Source organism: Falco cherrug, chromosome 11, assembly GCF_023634085.1.
Source record: "Falco cherrug isolate bFalChe1 chromosome 11, bFalChe1.pri, whole genome shotgun sequence".
Lineage (NCBI taxonomy): Eukaryota > Metazoa > Chordata > Aves > Falconiformes > Falconidae > Falco > Falco cherrug.
Window position 1 is genome coordinate 10,419,202 of NC_073707.1, and position 18,627 is coordinate 10,437,828.

The following is an 18,627-nucleotide window of genomic DNA, read 5'->3' on the forward strand; positions in this document are numbered from 1 at the left end:
TAGCCTGCTGGCGGTGTACAGCGGGCACAAGGTGATCTGATTTTTGTCTTGGCTTGAAATGTCTTTGTTGGAGAAGGAAGGCTGGCTGCTTGCTTGCTGCTGTGCTTTGGGAGCACAAGGCAGGAACGACACCACGGCTCAGCTAATGCTCAGCAAACAGGGGTGTGCCAAGAGATGAGCTGTGCCCCAGAGATGGGTGTGAAGAATGAAGGAAGTTTATTTGGCTTTTAATAAAGGAACAATACTTCTTTTCTGCCCAGCGATGACAGACTGTAGACAACGTGTTAACCAGGGCTGTTAAATGGCTGAAGGCACTTTTAGAGCTGTAGCCTGTGTGCAGCCAGGAGGGGTGTGGGCTCTGGTGGGGGAGCCGTAGGGTCCAGGACCTCATTGCAGAGCACGGCAGAAAGCACCTTCAATGCAAGGCATTGTGTACAGAGTTACATTTTTCCCGACTCTTCAAGAGCTCTTTCTAGGTATGAGGCTGTCCTTCTGCTCAATTTCTTTGGACTTCAGTAGGCTTTGAAGCAGACTCTCGGTGGTTAGGGCCATGTCTAACAACATGCTAGCAGGGTTAGTGTGCCACCCATTCAGGAGCAGAGTGAGACCTGCAGAAGAGACCATCACTGCCTTAGCTATGTCTGAGACTGTGCCTTCTTCCACATAGCTGTTGCCCTTCGTGTTTGCCCATCTCAGTGCAGGGTGGAGTTCAAGTGCAGACATGCAAAGAAAAGAGGATATCACAGCAGCATGTGCTGGGGAGGGGATGGAGTGGGGCAGTAGAATACTGAATAGGCCAAGAGTCGCTGAATGAAAGACCTGGTGCAGCAGTGCAGCACAGGGTGTGAGCACCCAGGAAGAGGAGGAGGAGGCTGTAGGCACATCAGGGCTGAGGGGGAGAGCGGAGAAGAGATGGGGGACTGAAGTGTAGCTTTTGTACTCCAGAACCAAAAAAGGCCATTCCCTTTCCTCACCCCAAAACTAAGATTTTACAGGCGCAGAGTTTTCTCATCTGTTCCTCTGTGAGGAGTCCATACATGCTGCCCTGTAACAAGGTTTGAAGTTTCTCAAAGCAGCAGCAGGAGTTTGGCCATCCCCTTCAAAGGCAAGACACGTAGCTAGCTTGTAACCAGTTTCTCTAGTTTGTTTTGTGTGTCTTTTGAATTATGTTCTTGCTTCTTGTGCAAATGCTGTTTCTACCTCCTCCTGCTCTTGGGTCTCACCTTGTCCCCTTGCTACTGTGCTCTGTTCTCTGCTCGCTGCATCTAGGTTCCTCTGCGTTAAACCACCAGTCAGATGTGGGTCAGTTTGTCCTTTCTGAACCTGTCTGGTTTTAGCAGATGTATCTGGCTGCTGACATCTTTTTTCCTCTGTCCTCTTTGACCTCTCTGGGTTTTTTTTAATCTGTCCCTTCCATATGCATTTTTACTATGCCAGATAGGTGCTATCGCTTAAGAAAACTTTCTCTGGAGGATGTGCTCATTGCCAAACTTACTGTGATATGAAGTCGTTTACCAGCAAAAACATGTACATGACCCATGTGATACCAGGGTTACCCGCACAGGGAGGAGGCTAACTCTGTGATTGTACAGCTGTAGTACAGCAGTAATAACTCTCCATGTGGATGCTCTTGTTTTGGACCAAGTGTAGTTGTCGTCACGTTGTTACAGCGCTGCTGTTCTCCATGCAGATCAGCCTGTAGCCATGGGTGATGTTTTTCATCTGCCACCATCCCCTCTGAAAGGAGACACCAGCTTAGAAAACTTCAATTACAGGGAGAGCAAAATTGTTGGGAGCTTTTAGAGCCTCAGGTTAACTCAAAATGCAGCATTGACCTAGCTGCTGAAAGGGCAAAAGATGCTCTCATGTGAATAGCACAGGAGTCTCTCTTTTGGAGTTTCTAAGGTGAAGAGCTCTAATTGTGGTCCCTGTTATCTTCAGGGATCACTAGATTGAGAGCCTGGTTTTCTTCTGTGGTTTTATTTGCACTTTTAATGGTGCTGTTCTAGCCACGGCAACATCATTTGAACCTTCTTGTTGGTGGGGTTGCCTGATGGCACGTTGTTTTTCCGTGCTGCAGCAGCTGTGCCGTGCCTTGCAGAGCTCTCACAGGCATCAGGTGCTACTGGACAAGCTGCAATCTGTTCTTGGTCTGTTGGGCTTTTCTTTTGTTAGAAGTGGTCACTGGGAACCAGGATGGGATGATGGCTTGGCTGCTCTTATTTTGGCTCTTGCCAAATATGAAGGAAATGGGATCTCCTGAATCTAGTCTGCCAAAACAAGTCTGTATTGAATAGTATCTCTTTGGCATGTGTGGCCGGTGGCCCTAAGTTGTTTAATAATTATTTTAAGCTATTTTTCTGTAATTTGCTGACCAGTCTTTAGCACATATCTGGGGATGGATGCTTTCAACAGTAGAGTGGGCTATCTTGTACGTGGGTGTACAGGGAAAGATTAATAGATTGCTACTGGCAGGAAGGGGAGAAATTTGGGATCCTCGCTAGGATAGGCTTGTAGGTCCCCAGGCTCGGAAGTTGTTCTCAATAAAGAAATTCTTTTAACACTGCCTTGCTTATTTTTTTAAACCTTCACTAGGTCATCAGTATTGCTTCCTTTAATGGCATGTTTTCCTGCAGCCTTACCCAAGGCATCAATTTGCCCTGGGAAAGCAGTCACGTCTTGCAAAAATAAGGGCTGAACAGCGTGCAGGGGGAGTGCCAATGTCATTGTGTAGGACAGAGCTCCTTTCTAGGAGAACTGACCAAGGACCAGAGTACCTCCTTCCTCCCAGCCCTTGTTTACAGTTCTTGGCTGGCTCCTGGCTGTCACGGAGAGCGCAGTCTGCTTTGGCTGCCTTTGCTGTTATTGCCACTAATGAGTCTGCAGGGAGGAAGAGAAAGGAGATAGCACATCGGTGGAATAGAGTAATATTGTGATGGGAAAGGGGAGCGTGTTTAGATTACCAGGGCATTGACTGTGGTAGTCGGAGAGAAGGAACTTGTTTTGATGCGGTCAGTAAACATACCAGGAGGTTAGGGGCTGTATTAGCAAGATGCTTGCTAAACAGTGAATTGGTTAAAGGACAAATAAACTAGGAAATCAATAGATCAGTTGACTAATTAGGATGAAAAAGCTGGGCAAGAAAAAGAAGTCATGTAGCAATTCAAGGGAATTTAGCTGCTTGGAAAGACTGGGTCGCTACTGGACAGATCAGGTAGGTGAGATCTGGGGAGCCAGGTTCCTCCAGCAGGCAGGTTAAGTGACTGATAGATAATTAGTAGTGCCAAGAGCCAGCTCCGTGGGGTGGGAGGGATAGAAACAGCAAACTCCTTGTGGCTGTGGAGGGGCTCCCCCCAGGCTGCTTATCCCTTGGTGGCTTCTGTGCCTGTCACAGCTCTCTCCAGGGGTTTGTGTGCCTCTGCCAACTCACATGGCTTTGCTTGGCTGACCTTTGCTTTTTCTGATGCACAGCCTCTCTCCAAAGCTCCTTTCACGTGTTTCACATCAGAAAAGTGCCTGAAAGATTTCTAGCCTTTAAATAGAAACACTGAAATGAAAATGAAGGCCCTGTGCCTGTCCCGTGGCAGCGCTCCATCCCGCTTGTCCCTGGCGAGGGGTGGCTGGTGCCAGCAGCCGTGCCCCCTCCCTGCCGCCGCAATCCTGGAGCTCAGGCTGGAGTTCACACCTGCAGCACCGCATGCTCCTGCTAACAAGTGCCCTAGATGTCGTAGCTCCTCCGAGGAAATGAAAGCAGGCAGTACATATGGTCCAAGCCAGAGCCTAAACCCGTGGAGTTAAGAACAGATGTGAGGGAACCCTTCTCGCTTTTGGAATAATTCACCTCTGGGCTGGCCAGTGTCCTTGTGCTCTGGTTGGGGGGATGGCCAGCGAGGCTGGGGGCAGCTGGGATACTCGAGGATAAATTGGCTAGCTCTTAACTAGATCCGTGGAGAAAATCGAGACAAATGGGAGCTGCTTTTTATGGTCATGCTTTTCTGCAGCAGATGCTTACAAGCTGTCCCTGTGGTGGTTATGCCTTTGGGTGGGGAGGACAGGAGAGCAATCCCTGTCTTGTGTGATCCTGCCTGTTTGCTTTTTGCTGCAGACCTGGGTTCCCCTCGGGTGTCACAAGCTGTGGCGGTGGTGTGCAGGCTGCAGCGGCCACCCTCTCTGTGTGAACCACTGGGTTGTGTTCACTTGGGAAAGCCTCTGGTGGAGCCGCCTCTCCCCACTGGTGCTGCCTGCAGCCCCCGTGCCTTGCTGTTGGGGTGCTTCCCTTCCCGTGGCCGCTCCCAGGAGATGCAGAGCTCCCTTGCCCGAGCTGCAGCCCCCCGCTCTGGGGAGGCGAGGGGGGCTCTGGGGGGGCTGGGCACGCCGTGCTGTCCTGCCTTTTGCACTGGTGGTCCCGCAGCAGGGCGGCGGGGCGCTGAGCCCTGGCTGCTGACTCCATGCTGCTCGGGAGAAATCACCCCCGTGCAGATGTTTTTTGCATCAAGTGACGTTTCTTGATAAAGCCAACCGTGTGTTTGCGTTGGGCTCCTCCTGGACTGTCCTGGTGACTGGTGGCAGTGACTAATGTTCTCACATGCTTCTGGTAGCTGGGGCGATGGCATCCTACGTACCAGGGGGTCGCTCTGCAGGTCCTGTCCTTGTTTTATTATTGAAGATGGATAGAGGAAGCCTTGCAACGGCAGTTTTCCTTGTGAGCCTCCGCTGCATCCTCCGCTGGTAGATAGGGCGTCACTTGGGGGTCGTGTCCCTGCCTGCATGCGGTGGCTGTGGCTGTAGTCCCCTGTGGTTTAGTGCTTGGCTGCCTGCTAAATCTGACAGCATGCTGTACGTTATTGTATTTCTTGTTGTTATTCAAGCTTGTCACTGTTGAGGAGCAGCAGTTCCTGAGGGAAGCACTGTATAACACTGGAATCTTAATTGTCTGGGATCCAGCACCATATCATGCAGAAATTCATGAGGTAAGGCTGAGTTTTCTGTAAGTAAAATCAGATTCATATGCTTCAAAGTGTGTCAGCCCACTTCCTCTTAATGCGGGCAATCACTCATCTTTAAGGCCATTTTTCTTTGATATCATGGATGTATCTGTACGTGCTTCTGAGAGTATCCTGTGCGCGGGTGCTCCTAGGCAGACCCTTGCCTGTTCCTGATGCCGGTGAGGGCCTCCGACCAGGTGTAACAGGTCACCACCTTTACTGTCCCCTGGGCTGGTGCTGCAGTGAGGAGGTCACTGCTGGCTGCAGCAGCTGTCATCTCATCAGAGGGTGACCTCCTCTTCCTGACAGTCGCTGTAAGATTTGCGGATGGTTGATGCTTGCGTATTTCAAGCCCCAGTCAGACATGAGATACACTTGATGCATTATGAACGGATTGGGAAACCCTCTGAAGATCTTAGCAAATGTCTCCTCTCCGCATCAGCTAGACTTTCACTTGTGGGTGTTGCAGTCCTTCTAGCATTCTCTTTTCATTCTGAGTACAAAAGAGTGTTATTTGATGGGTGATGAGCTTTGGAAGCGCAGGGTGAAAGCAGGTAGAAGTGAATAGTCCATTCTTAGCTTTTATTTTAAGCTCTGCCTGTAACTGAGAGGTCTTTGCATTCCTTTCTCTGGGCTGCATTTCCTATTTTCTCACTGATGTTTATTTTTGTGTTTTGTCCCACACCTCCAGGAGACATGAGGGTGTATGTACAGCGTGTTCAAGAGTCAGTAAAACCAGGATGGGATATTCTTAGCATGGGAAAAAAAACTTCAAAATAATTTTAAGAAAACATAAACCATTCCTAAGTGTTTTTACTGGAAGGGAAAGCTTTAGGATGCAAATCAGTTCAGCCTGGTTTGGGAGGCAGTGCCTGCAGAACTGGATGCTCCTCTCCAGCGTGGAGAGGGTTCAGGGCCTGTAATGTTTAAGACTGAGCTCTCAATGTCATCTGCTCTTGGGAGGTGCAGAATGAAATTATGCAAGATGCTGATTTCATTTAATGGTCCTTCACTGAGATCTGGGTTTTCCTTGCTCTGTGCACCAAGTCAAGTCATTCATCCTCGTTTCCTGTTGGTTATAGGAAACAGTGGGCTAGGAGTAAAAACAGTGGGCTAGGAGTAAAAAATCTGACTTCTTGTTTCCATTTTGCAGTGGTACAGAAAACCAGACTACAACTTTTTTGAAAGCTATAAGTCATACCGTAGTGCACATCCAGAGCAGCCTTTCTATATTCTGAATCCAAAAATGCAGTGGCAACTTTGGGATATTCTGCAGGAGAATTCTCTGGAGCATATTCAACCTAATCCGCCATCATCAGGAATGCTTGGTAAGATAATTGCCCTCTGAACTTCTCTTTCAGTTTGCAGGCAGGAACTCCCCAGGATGCCTTTTTTTTCAAAGGCAACTACAAATTTATGGTGCTTATCAGAGTTATTTTTACAGTGTTTGTCTTATGCCAGAATTTAAGCTTCCTGTCTTTAAAGTAGCAGCTCGGTTGTGTTAAAGTAAGCAGTTTGCAGCATCGCTCTGAAACAGCAGTTACAAACATGGCCTGGTTCCATGTGAAAACAGAAGAGCAGATTGCAACACTGAGATGGTCTCGAGAATTCCTAGCTTCTAGCACCAAAGCAGTTCCCATAGGGTGCAAGAGGAAGGGTACAGCTCCTGCAGCCTCACAGCTTGTCAGGCAGATAAATCTGGTTACTGCAGATGAAATCTAAGTGCCTGCCTGTTTATGCTTTCCATATATAAATATGGAAATGTGTGTGTATATATATATATATATATATATGGAAAAATATATACAGCTAAAGACTTACTGGGGGGCTGGGGCTGGTCAGACTCATTAGTTGCCTTGAAAAGTTCAGTGATATTACTCCTTATTCAGCATGCTCACGTCTTGTTTGTCAGCATGCTAAATCCAGCCTGCTGGCGAAGAGGCTCGTTTTACATTCTGCTGTTGCAAAGCTTTTCCTTCTTACTGGAGAGCAGATCTCATGACCAGCTGAATAAAAGGGAGTGAACTTCTTGGGAAGTTCACATGTATTTGAAATCACAGCGTTAGACGTGTGGTCATCTTTGCCACATGGATGTCCAGCTTGCTGTGCTTCAGCCCCTCCTCTGCTCCCATCGCTGCTGGGACACAGGCACCCTTCTACCTCCGTGTAAACAGAGCCACTTCTTATTTCTGCTGGTTGGGTGTCTAGTTTTCTTCCAGAACCTTGCTCTCACCTAGCACCTATGGCATCACTGCTGGTATATATGTGCAGAACAGCTGTGTAACAGCATAGTCGATGACTTCAGCAGCAAAATCGCTGTTCACTGGAGCTGGGGGCTTGAAGGCAGGCGCCGGGCTGTGTCAGACAGCAAATTCCTCTGTCACTTAACTTTGGGCCATGTTACATGCTTTGTAAAACAAGCCACCTTGCCAGGCTCAGGGGCACTGACGCGTTCCAGCTGGCAGCTCTGGGTTTCCTGGAAGGCCTAAACACGAATGGAAACTGTCATTCGAAAAGGTGGATGGAAATGTGTTTAGAATGCACCTTAGTTAAACAAGTGGTTTCATGGACGGGTTCTTCTAATGTTTTGCAAACTGTGTTCATCATGTCACAGTCCCTCATGTCTCAGGTACTGCATGAGTTTTTGGTGCTGTTATACCTTTCCCTAGTATATTTTTGCTATTTCTTGCACTAAAAGAAAAGTAGCCAATACCCTGTGGCTTCTGATCTGGCCAGAAGGGTGGTCTGTGCCCGGCACTGGCCATTGTGTCCCCTGGTGTTCGTGTCCCTCATGTCGGGACACAGGAGGGCAGCACCACTCTGCTGCAGGGCGGTGGGGGTGGGGGTGGGCCTCCATACCCCCGGCACCCCCAGGGGCAGTGGGGGAGAGGGGCAAGGTCTCATCGCTGCTTACCCGAGCAGGTTTGAGATGGGCTGCTTGGATCACCTGGATCATAGAACACAGAGGTTGGTAATGACCTCTGAGATCATCAAGTCCAGCTGCTAAGCCAGGGCTGCTGAGCAACCACTACACCATGTCCCTAAGAACGGCACCTACATGTTTTTTTAAACACCTCCAGGGATGGCAACTCCACCACCTCCTTGGGCAGCCTGTTCCAGTGCTTGACCACCCTTTTAGCGAAAAAAGTTTTCCTAATCCCCAATCTAAACCTCCCCTGGTGCAACCTGAGGCTGTTTCCTCTTGTCCTGTTGCTTCTCATCTGGGAGCAGAGCCCGACCCCCCTTCCCCGCAGCCCCTGTCAGGTAGCTGTAGGGAGCAGTACTTGCAATGCACGTTGGCAGACACCTACGTTTCCACAAAGGTTGTGGAGAATGGTGGCACTCCTAGAAACTGGCCATTCGACATGGCTGTCACTGCAAACAGCCTGCTGTGATCCAGTCAATCATACCTTGTGCAAGAAAGGGCTTCAGAACACAGCCCCATCTGGCCAGGCGTGTTTTCTCCCTGCCTCGTCTAAATATTCAGCCAGGAAACCCTTTCCCTTGGAGCTGGCTGCTCCTTGCTGACCACCCGTCTCGCTGGAATGTTTCATCGGTGCTCTGGTTTTTTTCCCTCCCTAGGCATCGTGATCATGATGACGCTCTGCGATGAGGTGGACGTGTACGAATTTCTCCCTTCCAAACGGCAGACGGACATTTGCCACTATTACCAGAAGTTTCACGACCGTGCGTGTACCATGGGAGCTTACCACCCCCTCCTGTTTGAGAAAAACTTGGTGAAACATATAAACCAGGGCACAGATGAGGACATCTATACTCACGGGAAAGTTACTTTGCCCGGCTTCCGAAAGGTGCATTGCTAGCGGACCAGTTTTTAGCGTGTTTAGGGATTTTTTTCTTGACCGTCAAAGCACTTTTTAAATCAGGGTTGTCAGATTTGTTAGGTCTAAGCACTGGCATGTTTTGATAGCTCTTCATCTTGCAGCACTTGCTCTTAAGACTTGATTGCCTAACTTCTCCCACCTGTAAGGCAGCGTTAATACAGTGCGGTACGTCCACGCGGTATCTGCATGAGCCACTGCAATAAATTTACTCCCGCTGGAGCCAGGCTCGTGCAGCAGGTGGATATCTCTGTCTTCATCTCAGCTGGTGATAGTGTATGGGAGATGCAGGAGATGCTTTCTGAGCAGAGATTGCATGAGTCACGATCGAATGCCAAATACTGTTGGGTTTGCTTCAGAGGGGTTATGACAGCCGAGAACCTGGTCCATTGAGAAACTGGAAAAATAATTTAAAACTTGTTCCCATAGTCCTAGGAGCTCTTTGGACCAGGGCTGATTTATGGAAACAGTCGAAGCTGTGTACTGATAAGCTAAACTCCTAGTCTACAATATTTGATTTTATAAACACTTTGAAAGGAAGTTGCCATGGTTATTGTATAAATTGTAAGACTTTTGAAACCATTCAGATGGTATTTTTGGCAAAGGAAGAGGGAGGCAACTCACAACTTGGTGATTCTTGCAAGACTTTTTAATCTTTTTACCTTTTTCTGGTTTTTTTAATAGCTTAAAATAAATTTTAGTGAACATTTACTTCTACAGTACAGTGCTGTGCTTGGTACAGAAGAAGCCTTATTTCAAAAATGTTTTGGGGAAGATGCTCTGAGACACAAATGCTCCCGTTTGGGAGTACTCACTGGAAGTCGGTACCTCTTTCCAGCTCTCTGCTGATCTACTTTTGCAACTGTTGGCAAATTACTTGCAGGCTCATCTCCAGTAACAGAAATACCACATAGCTGCTGCTAGATGAGTTCCGCTTCTCCGCCAGCTACCTGAGGTGATCTCTCAGCTGCTGTGTGCTTTTTCTGAACAGGTGGGGGGCAGACGCATTGCTTCCGTGCTTCAGGAGCGGTGGGGAGGGAGAGCATGCTCTGCTTCTTGTACTCAAACGCAGACGGAATTGAGGAGGCACCTTCTTTCTGCTCGGGGACTCCCCCGTGGCAGCATGGTGGTAGTAGCAGCTCTGCAGCCTCTGTGTGTTGGTGAGAACACCTTCCCTGTCCTCTTCTGTACTGATGTGTTTCATGATGTCTGTAAAGAAAGCTTTTTCTTCTCCTGTTTTGAATAAATCCTGTGAAGTCATTGGCCTGTTCTTGCCTTGGTGAAAGCGGTATAAATGTTGCTCGGTGACCCTGCGGACTTGTACCAGCCTTGCATCAGCGCAGGCAGAGGTGGGAGGGAGCTGCTCACCAGCTGGTTTCACTGAGCCCACCACTCTTGTCCCATCTGGGTGAGGGGGCCGCTGCAGGGCTGTTCTCAGCTCTCAGGCTGGCTTTCTGCACGCCCGTCTGTTGGGATGGATTGGATCTGTCAGTGTTAATGAATTGTATTTGCAGTGTGTATTCTGCAATTGTATTTGTGATTTGTGTTTGTATTCTGCAGCGCTCCTGCAAGAAGAAGATGTCAGACGGGCTCCCCAGGGTCTTTCAGAGCCCTCGGTTACATGTGGGCAATAGTGTTGCACTGGGCATGGAATTTCAAACAGTATGCTAACAGTTTTAGCTAGATCCAACGTGTGATCCATTTGCAATCTAAAGAGAGTCTTACATGACAGGAATTATGACAGAGCTTAAAATAGGCCAGTGTTAACTCTCTTTTTTTTTTTTTCCTCCTTGGCTGCATAGATCCAAATCTAATATACATCACAAGTGATGACAAGTCTGGTGTTTGGAAGAGCCAAGTTTAAGTTAGTGGGCAGTAATAGCTAGACTGTAACAAAAGCCTTATCCCTCCTGCAGTTGCTGTTCCCAGAGTATGAACGGCTTTCTACCCATGTGGAAAGCAGGAAGAGGGCAACACCGCCCTTTACAGTGAGCCACTGAAGGGCCAGATGCTGGGAAAGATGTTCCGTAATGGTATGGGAAGGGTGTGGGGCAAGGTCAGCAAGTCTGGGGAGGAGGAGAAGGAAGGGGTTATTTTAGGTTTTGATGTAGGAAAGACCACCACAATCAAAAGGAGAGATATTTCTGTTTATTGGTTAGAAAGACTCTTCCTTAGCTGTAACTTCATAGCTCCTCCCTGCAGTATAAACTAACTTACAGCATTGCAGAAGCTCTGGTCTTTGAAGTGCTGAAAGGGATGGCAATTTTAGCTTCATTTCGGAGAGACACAGTCCTGAATTGTCTTCACTTCAAGTTCAACCTTTGCATTATCCAGTATTCCACCTATTTCTGCAGCTGTGCTGGTTAATTGGCAAAAAGTGTATTTTAGTATGACAGTGGACTGGTCGATAGGCTGTCAGGGTACCTCGTTTCTAAGTGTGGGCTCTTGGGAGCACATACTGGTCCTGTCTTGCCATTTTGAAAGCCTAGCTGATCCAGATTGTAAAAATAGCTTTTTAAAGACCTAGAATTGCAAAACCAGAGAGAGTTTCTGGAGGAAATAGCAACCTTTGATAGGACTTGTGGCAATAAAATATTATAGGTTATTTAGAGAAGGCAGTAGAGACCGATTTGTGATGTTAAGGAAGTGAAAGGGGTTTTCTCCACGCTATGAATATACCCGTCTTACAAAAGAGCCTGGTCTTAAATGTTTTAACATGCAATATGGGGCAAAGATTGTTCTGCTTTCCAGCTGGAAACCATTCCTTCCTCTTTGCCTTCAGGTGTACTGGAGAGCCAGGGGCGGGGGTGTGGAGGGGGGTCTGGTAAGATCAGAGCCCCAAGGAGGGAAGCGCAGCTGTCAGGGCCTCATGGTTGGATGAGGAAATATCTGGGCAACGCAGAAGCCATGACAGTATGTTACTGGCAGAGGAATGTTGGACTTCATTGTCTTTGAAGGAGAGCTTTCATTGTCTGGGCTGACAAGATGGCCTGTGGGTTGGTTGTTTGGCTTTCACTGAAGAAAAAAAAAAAAAAAAAAGATCCAGAAATCCAAATGGTATGCACCTGAGTCAACACACCCTTCCTCACCTCCCCAGAAAGAATAGAGTGGTTGGGTGGGAGCTAGATCTGACAAGACACTAGTATAAAAAACCCCAAAGAAATCCATGCTGGCACTTCCTGGAGAGAAGGACGAGCCACCCCAGCCACGTATTCCTTTTGTTCTCTGTGCACGCACCCAGCTGAAGGTATGGGTACAAGACTGGTGGCTTAGTCTTCTCTGTTGTGTACCACGAAGTCTGATGCTCTTGCTCAGCACTGTGGATATTTCTTTTCAATTGTGAATTGTACCAGCCTGGCAGGGGAGCACGTTCACATGCTTCAGGTGACAATACAAGGCACAGTGCAGAAGCATCAAGCTTCATCTTGGCACAGATAATTTGTGTGCATGGCCATATATGTATCTTAGCTCCTAGGAAATGCTTCAGAAACCATATGTCATGGAAATTCCCTGGTGCATTTATAGGGGAAGGTGGGAAAGAGCTTGTGGTGGGGGTTTGGGCGTGTTATTGGGTGTCCTGAGAAGAGAAGCTGCCTGCAGCCATCGTACTCAGCACAGCATCACCTGGAGCTAATGAGCTCGCTGGGGAATGGTGGGAGTGAGCTGTGACCCAGCTGGCTTTGTGCCTCGCCTGAGGTGAGAAGGAGCCACAGGTCAGGACTGTTTCCTGAAGGCAGAACTTGCAAGGAAGAGGATGTGCTGGTTTTTAAAACACGGATGAAGGAAGACTGGTATGTAGCCCTCTCTGCTCTGCAAGCAAGTAGCTTCTCTTTTTGTGCTAAATTCGGTGAGCTGCTCGGCAGCCTTGTCTTGTGAAAGGTATGGAAAATGGGTTCAGTATGAAAGACTGGGACTAGTCACCCTGATAACGTGACGGAGATCTGGCATCTCCTGGCAGTGGTAATGCACAGCTCAGGTCATGCACAGCTTGCCTGCTGTTCTGGAGCTGGGTGTGGAGGGATCCTTTTGGGGGGATTGTGTTAGAGGGTTGCAAACTCAGCAGCCTCATGCTATCTCCACTGAAAAAGGAAGGAGCCCTTGTATGGGCCAGCTTTCACACTCCCTGTTTCATCCAAGTCCTGTGAACTGCCTTCCTCCTCTAGAGAAGCAGCCTCTGCTGCTCTTTATCCTGCAGGATGCTGGCTCTGTGCTCGGGTGGCTCTCGGGCCACAGTCCCACTGCTCCCACAGGGAGAGCTCTGCAGCTCGCAGGTATATCGTTCCTTCGCCTATTTGCTTTTCTGAGTGTGTGTGCTGGCAGGCATCCCTCTGCCTGCAGGCAGCCTGCGTCCAGTGGCAGGGCAGGCACTCCTGCCTGTGTCTGGGAGAGGCTGAGGTGATGCCCTGGGGTGTTTGTGTCAGCCTGTTTGCTTGCCTACAGCTATCTTTGCCATTTCACGTGTGATGAAGGGAGAATTTCATGTCAATTGCATCTTTTGACAGCCAGCTCAGGCTTGAAGCTTAGCACTCTACCCATAATTTCTGTTCAATGCACAATGAACAAAACTAATTTGGAAAGAAAATGTAAGCAATGAGTATTTGGAAAAAAACAACCACCCACACCTCCGTTCAAGGTATGTTTTGGGAAGATACATGGGTGCTTGCAAAGGCAGAATGGAAGGTGAACAGGGAAAAACTGACCCTGGAAATGGTTTGGGAAAGCACGTATCTAGTGCAGTTTGATCCAAATAACTATCTGAAAGTCAGAGAAGGGGAGGAGCAGAGGGAGTCGACTGAAAGCGGTTTGGTTTGGTGTGAGTAACTTCTGGCAGAAACCAGATCTTAAACAGAAACAGATACTTCCCCAAACGCCCTGAGCTCGCCTTCCTGCCTCCGTGCCAGCGCTGAGCATGCTGCTGGGCTTGAAGGTCAGCGTGCACTGAACGCTGCGCTCCTGGGAGCAAAACCAGCTTGAATGTCTTTATTTCCATTCATGCAAATGTCTTGCGGTGTTTTTCCTGCCTGGCCCTGGCCTCCTTTACAAATCCAGCAGCAAGCACTTCCACAAGCCGACGCCGTTACAACCTGTGGGCAGCCCCTTTGCAGTAGATGCTGGTGGCTGTTCTGCATGTCAGAAAAAGTTACAATCGGATCAAGTTACGATTTTAGTGTGTGGATGCGTACTTTTCAGTTTCAAGGAGTTGTAAAACCTTGTGTGGGTTTGCGAAGCCCCTGTGGCGGAGGGTGGTTTGCTGTAATAGACCACCAGGAGCGTTCAGCATCTCCGTCTGGGCTGGTCGCTCCGTGAGCAGGGCAGCAGCTGCCTCCACGTCCTCTCTGAGGAGGTGGCTTTGGGAGGATTCCTGGGGTTACGGCTGTCGGCTCGTCAAAGAGAAGGTGACGCTTCTCAGCGGTGTGAATGGGTGTGTTGGGGAAGGACGGGTGGCTGCACTGTGCCGGTGGTGGTCCCCTCCCCGCCGCGGCTGTGCCTGCCTTGTGGCATTGGGGTGAATGGGGGGAGTCACCCCCTTCAGTGCAGGGGCCACAGATGTGGTCAGGAGCGGTGTTAATCTTTCTGCATGTCCCCTTGTATCAATGCAGACCTCAGAAGGAGGGTCCTTGTAACGAGGTGATTAAATCAGCCAAGGTTGTGCTAATCCTGCTGCAGAAGAGCATCCTGGTGTGTGGTGGTACCCATGCCAAGCCTTAGCAATTCACGCAGAGCCCTTGACTTACCTTGTGCTGCTCTGGTGATGCTGAAGTGCCCTGGGCCACTTCAGTTCTGTAAACCTAACCTGCCAGAATGTGCCATGTCTGAGTCCTTCTCTGATGCTGAAAGACTAATCTCTGACATTGAAAAACTAAAACAAAAGGCAGGGTCCTGGCTGGTGGAAGTGGTACTAGCATTTGTAGCACTTATTTCCATTCTGAAAAAAAAAATAAAATCAGGAATATGTGTGAAAATAGGTTGTATTTGTGAAAAGCCAGTTGCAGGTATGTCCAGCAACATAAAAATAGGAGAACTGAATTGCACGTTCAACGTGTGGTTTATATATCACAGAATCAGTCTTATTTATGGTGTCTGAAGTGTTACATAAACACAAACCTTAACGAGTATGCAGAGGAGGAACTTTGCTTGGCTGAATATTCCACGCCTATTCAGAAATGCTGAATAGCTGCAATACTGCTTAAAATACTTCTCAAAAATGGAATGGAGCCAGACCTTTAACTGGGATAAATCAGTGGAGTATCCTGCGTTCAAGGAAGCTGTAACTTGTTTTCATGAACTGAGAATCTGTTTCCTCTCTTGGTTGCCTGGTTTTTCCTTGGGTATCTTCATAGACATTATCTATTTGATTCTTTCTTGGTTTATCAAAGATAGATGAAAGGCCCACATTTCTTAAGAAAATGTGTGTGAGGGGGCATTTGCAATTGAGTTGAGGAAGAAGGCTGAGCGAGGAGTTAAAAAAGCTGGACCTTCTGTGTCTGGGTCAAACTGCAAAGCAATTTGTTGGTAGGGAAATGTAGTGTTTTACGTAATTTAGAAAGTGCTGTCCTGTCCCAGCTGCCAGTTCAAGGCTCTTCGTAAGGGCTGGGTGAACTGGGACTCAAGCTGAAGAACTTAACGAAACGGTGAAGAAAACTTACTGGTCTGTTAGGGCTGAGATGTTCAAAGCAGTTATGACAAGAAGGAATTAATCTTGCTAAGTCGGACTGTCGTGGCAGATAATTGAGCCTGCCCAGGCTAATTGTGACCAACTGTTTAGATAAATGCTTTCCTTATTTTTAATGATGAAGAGTTCTAATTTGCATAAATGAGGTAGGAGGTCTCTTATTCAAATTCTAGGCATTGTTTGGTTAGGAAGATGGGTGAGTGACTTGGCCAAGGCAGTAGCGATTTGGCATTCCTGCTTTGGAGTGGCGTGAGGCAGCGCTATGGATAAGCTGTGTACCCTGTGTGTTCAGCTGCTGTCCAGCTGTGCAGGTCCACAGCTGCTCCAGGGGTGCCAGGCGTGCGGAGTGCTTTTTCTGCCCCGTGATTTCAAGCCTTTCATAGTCTTCCTCAATAAGCTTTGAAGCTTGAGCTGTCTTTGCACGCACCTCACCCCATCGCCTCTGAGGTTCCATCCTGAGCTGTCCCTGTGCCCCAGGGTTGAGCACAGTGCCTCTTGGTCTGAACCATTTTGGTCCTGCCACCAAGTGGAGGTGACAGCTGTAGCCAGGAGTGGCTGCTTTGCACGCCATGATCCGACTGCAGATACTGGTGTGGGATGCCAACAAAAAGCCGCAAAACAGGTACGTCTTCATAAATGAAGCTTACCCGGTCACTGTTGGATTGACTTCTCATTGACCCTACCCAGGTTCTTCTGGGGCACGGGTGCTGGGTGGGGACGGCTGGCTGGGTGCTCTGTGCAACCTGTATTACAACAGTGCCAGCCTCTGGGTGTCTTTTTCTCACGACCCTGAAACTCAAGCACATCCCCTCTGTGCCAGCCCAGTAAACCCATGTCCTCCCTCGCTGTGTCCCACACAAAGGGAAGGCTGTCTCTCCAGACGTCAGTTCTCAAGATGTTTAAAGCAAACAAGGGCAGAGCGAGGGAATGTGGGTGCATCTGGGGTACGTAAGGACACCTGCAGCTGGAAGCTGGTCTGGGGTGAGGGTTTGGTGTGCTAGGCTTCATGGTGATGGTTTCATCCAGCTCTGTGTGCCAGTCTCTTGCCTCCCGACATCCTCCTGCCTGCGTGCCCCACAGCGGTGCCCTGAAGGAATTCTCATTTACTCTGTTTTAATGCTAAGCTTTTATTTAATACTGAAATGAATGATAGTGCTGTAATACAGCATTGTCACGTGTGGCAGAGGATGGAAAAAAAATAAATGGTCTGCGTGAAGAAGGAAGTGGTATGTCAAGTAACCAGCTATTTTCATCGCTGTTTGACATAAAACGGACAATAGAGGAAACTGCCTAAGTTAAATTCATTTTCAGTTCTGTTATAAAGCTACTAATATTAAAAGGAAGCTTGTGTTGCCCCCTGCTTCCCCTCCCATTCTGACTGCCCCCTGTCACCCTAAGTGTGTGAATGGCCACGCTGCCTCCCACAGCCCCTGCAGGTCCCTGGGGACTCACCACGGCGGGGCTGTGCTGCACCCCGCAGCGCCTTTCCCTGCCCTGGAGGGTCTCTGGGGAGTTGGACAGGGATGGTGATGGTTGTGAGTGTCTTTCTGCTTTATGAAACCTGTATGCATGTAGCGGTCTCATCCCATCATCGCTCGCTATCCATCCTATCTCGCAAGCAGATGGTTTCTGTCGAGCTGGATTTGATATTTCCATAGCCTCAGCTTTAGGTGGGTGCTTCATTCAGTAGTCTTCCAGCGTAAGCAGTAAAGGATCTTTGGAAAAGCTGATACACAAATTAATAGCAGCTGAGCTGCTACCATCACCTGAAGTCATGCTTTGTTTTTGTGAAGGGCAATTTGCCAGCATACCCCTCTGTTAGCCAAGGTCTTACATTTCCCCCTGTGCCCAGCTGTAACTGAGTGGATGGTCACAAGGGAGATGCTCAGAGGAAAAACAATAAATAAATACAGAAAAGTTCTAGAAGTGGGTCCAGGAAAGGTCGGCCTCATGGTTTGCTGAAGCAGATGAACCTGAGGTAATGCAGCGAGATCATTAAAGGGTGGTAAGAGGGATGTGACCGTAAATGGATTTTAAAGTACTGAGGAAGAGGTACCAGGACTGCACAACAAATATACGTGGGACCACATGCACCGCGCTGCTTTCGGTACAAGGAAACTGTGCCAGGGCAGATTGTTTTGCATCTCCGGTACAAACGATACGGAGGTGAATACAGCTGTTTCTGCCAAGTATTTTAGTACAAAAGCCCCATAAGGCAGAACCATCATTAGCTTAATCACCCCAAACTCCCCAAAGCTATTGGGAACACCTGAGTATCCTGCTTGAGTTTTTCAGTTGTGAAGTTGCATTTCAGAGGTTCTCTGTGCATCAGCAACTACCAGAAATGTTTTATATTTTTCTTCCATGGGGGGCTGAGGCTGCAGGGGTTTCTCAGTACAAGGCTGAGGATTGCAGTGCTTGTGGAAGCACCATGGGTTGGTAAAATCTATTTGACCCTATGCACCGGAGAGACTGGGAGTCACATAGAGTTTGCTTGCTCAAAGGGTGCTCTGGAGAGTCCCTCCTCACCGCTTGCTGAGCTTCCCTCAAGTTAAATATTTCCTCTATGTTTATTTGCTAATGTACCTTTTGCTTTGATGCATGAAGACAGTGATCTGGCAGAACCAAATACAGCGGTTTCCAAGAGCACAGCCCTTAAAAAGAGATCTTCCTTTGAAGTTGGAAGGTGGTTATTCCATGGAGGGCAGCGCTTGGCACTTGTTCATTTGTCAAACCATAATAAAAGCTTAATGATCGGCAGGGAAAAAAACTGGAAAATGGCATATTCAGTAAGAATGGGAAGAGCTGTGAAGTAACTTTCAGGAAAGCTTTTATTTGTTAAAAAAAGAAGAAGGAAAAGAAAAAAGTCCCCCATCTTGTCAGCCATATATCTAACAGGCAAAGTACTTGGCACGCAACTCCATCACTTGGTACTCAGTCCCAGCAGGCAGTCATGAGTGTCCTCATGTTTTGCTGCAGTATTAATGTTTTAAGGTCCTCTACTGAAGCAAATACACGGGTGCTCATCAGAAATCCTGTAGTCCAGAAACCGTCTCCATTTGCAAGCCTGAGCAAGCCCTTGCCTGGTGCAGAACCTGGAGCTGTTCCCCTCGCGTGGCTGATGGTG

At 48.3% G+C, this 18,627-nt stretch overlaps 1 protein-coding gene across 10 annotated transcripts in view; it reads left to right on the top strand.

Annotated features, from left to right (window-relative positions):
- The window catches only part of ST6GAL1 (ST6 beta-galactoside alpha-2,6-sialyltransferase 1), a 47,932-nt gene extending 37,845 nt beyond the window's left edge, over positions 1–10,087 (top strand). For 9 of the 10 annotated variants that reach the window (XM_055723340.1, XM_055723338.1, XM_027808977.2 and 6 more), the window contains 3 exons: positions 4,869–4,970; positions 6,139–6,313; positions 8,568–10,087. In XM_055723340.1, the coding sequence (XP_055579315.1) occupies positions 4,869–4,970; positions 6,139–6,313; positions 8,568–8,809 (519 nt within the window). In that variant the 3' untranslated portion in view covers positions 8,810–10,087. Of the gene's footprint in view, positions 1–4,469; positions 4,703–4,868; positions 4,971–6,138; positions 6,314–8,567 lie in introns of those variants that run through there. The other variant, XM_014281980.3, reaches the window with a different exon arrangement.
- The last annotated feature ends 8,540 nt before the right edge of the window (positions 10,088–18,627 follow it).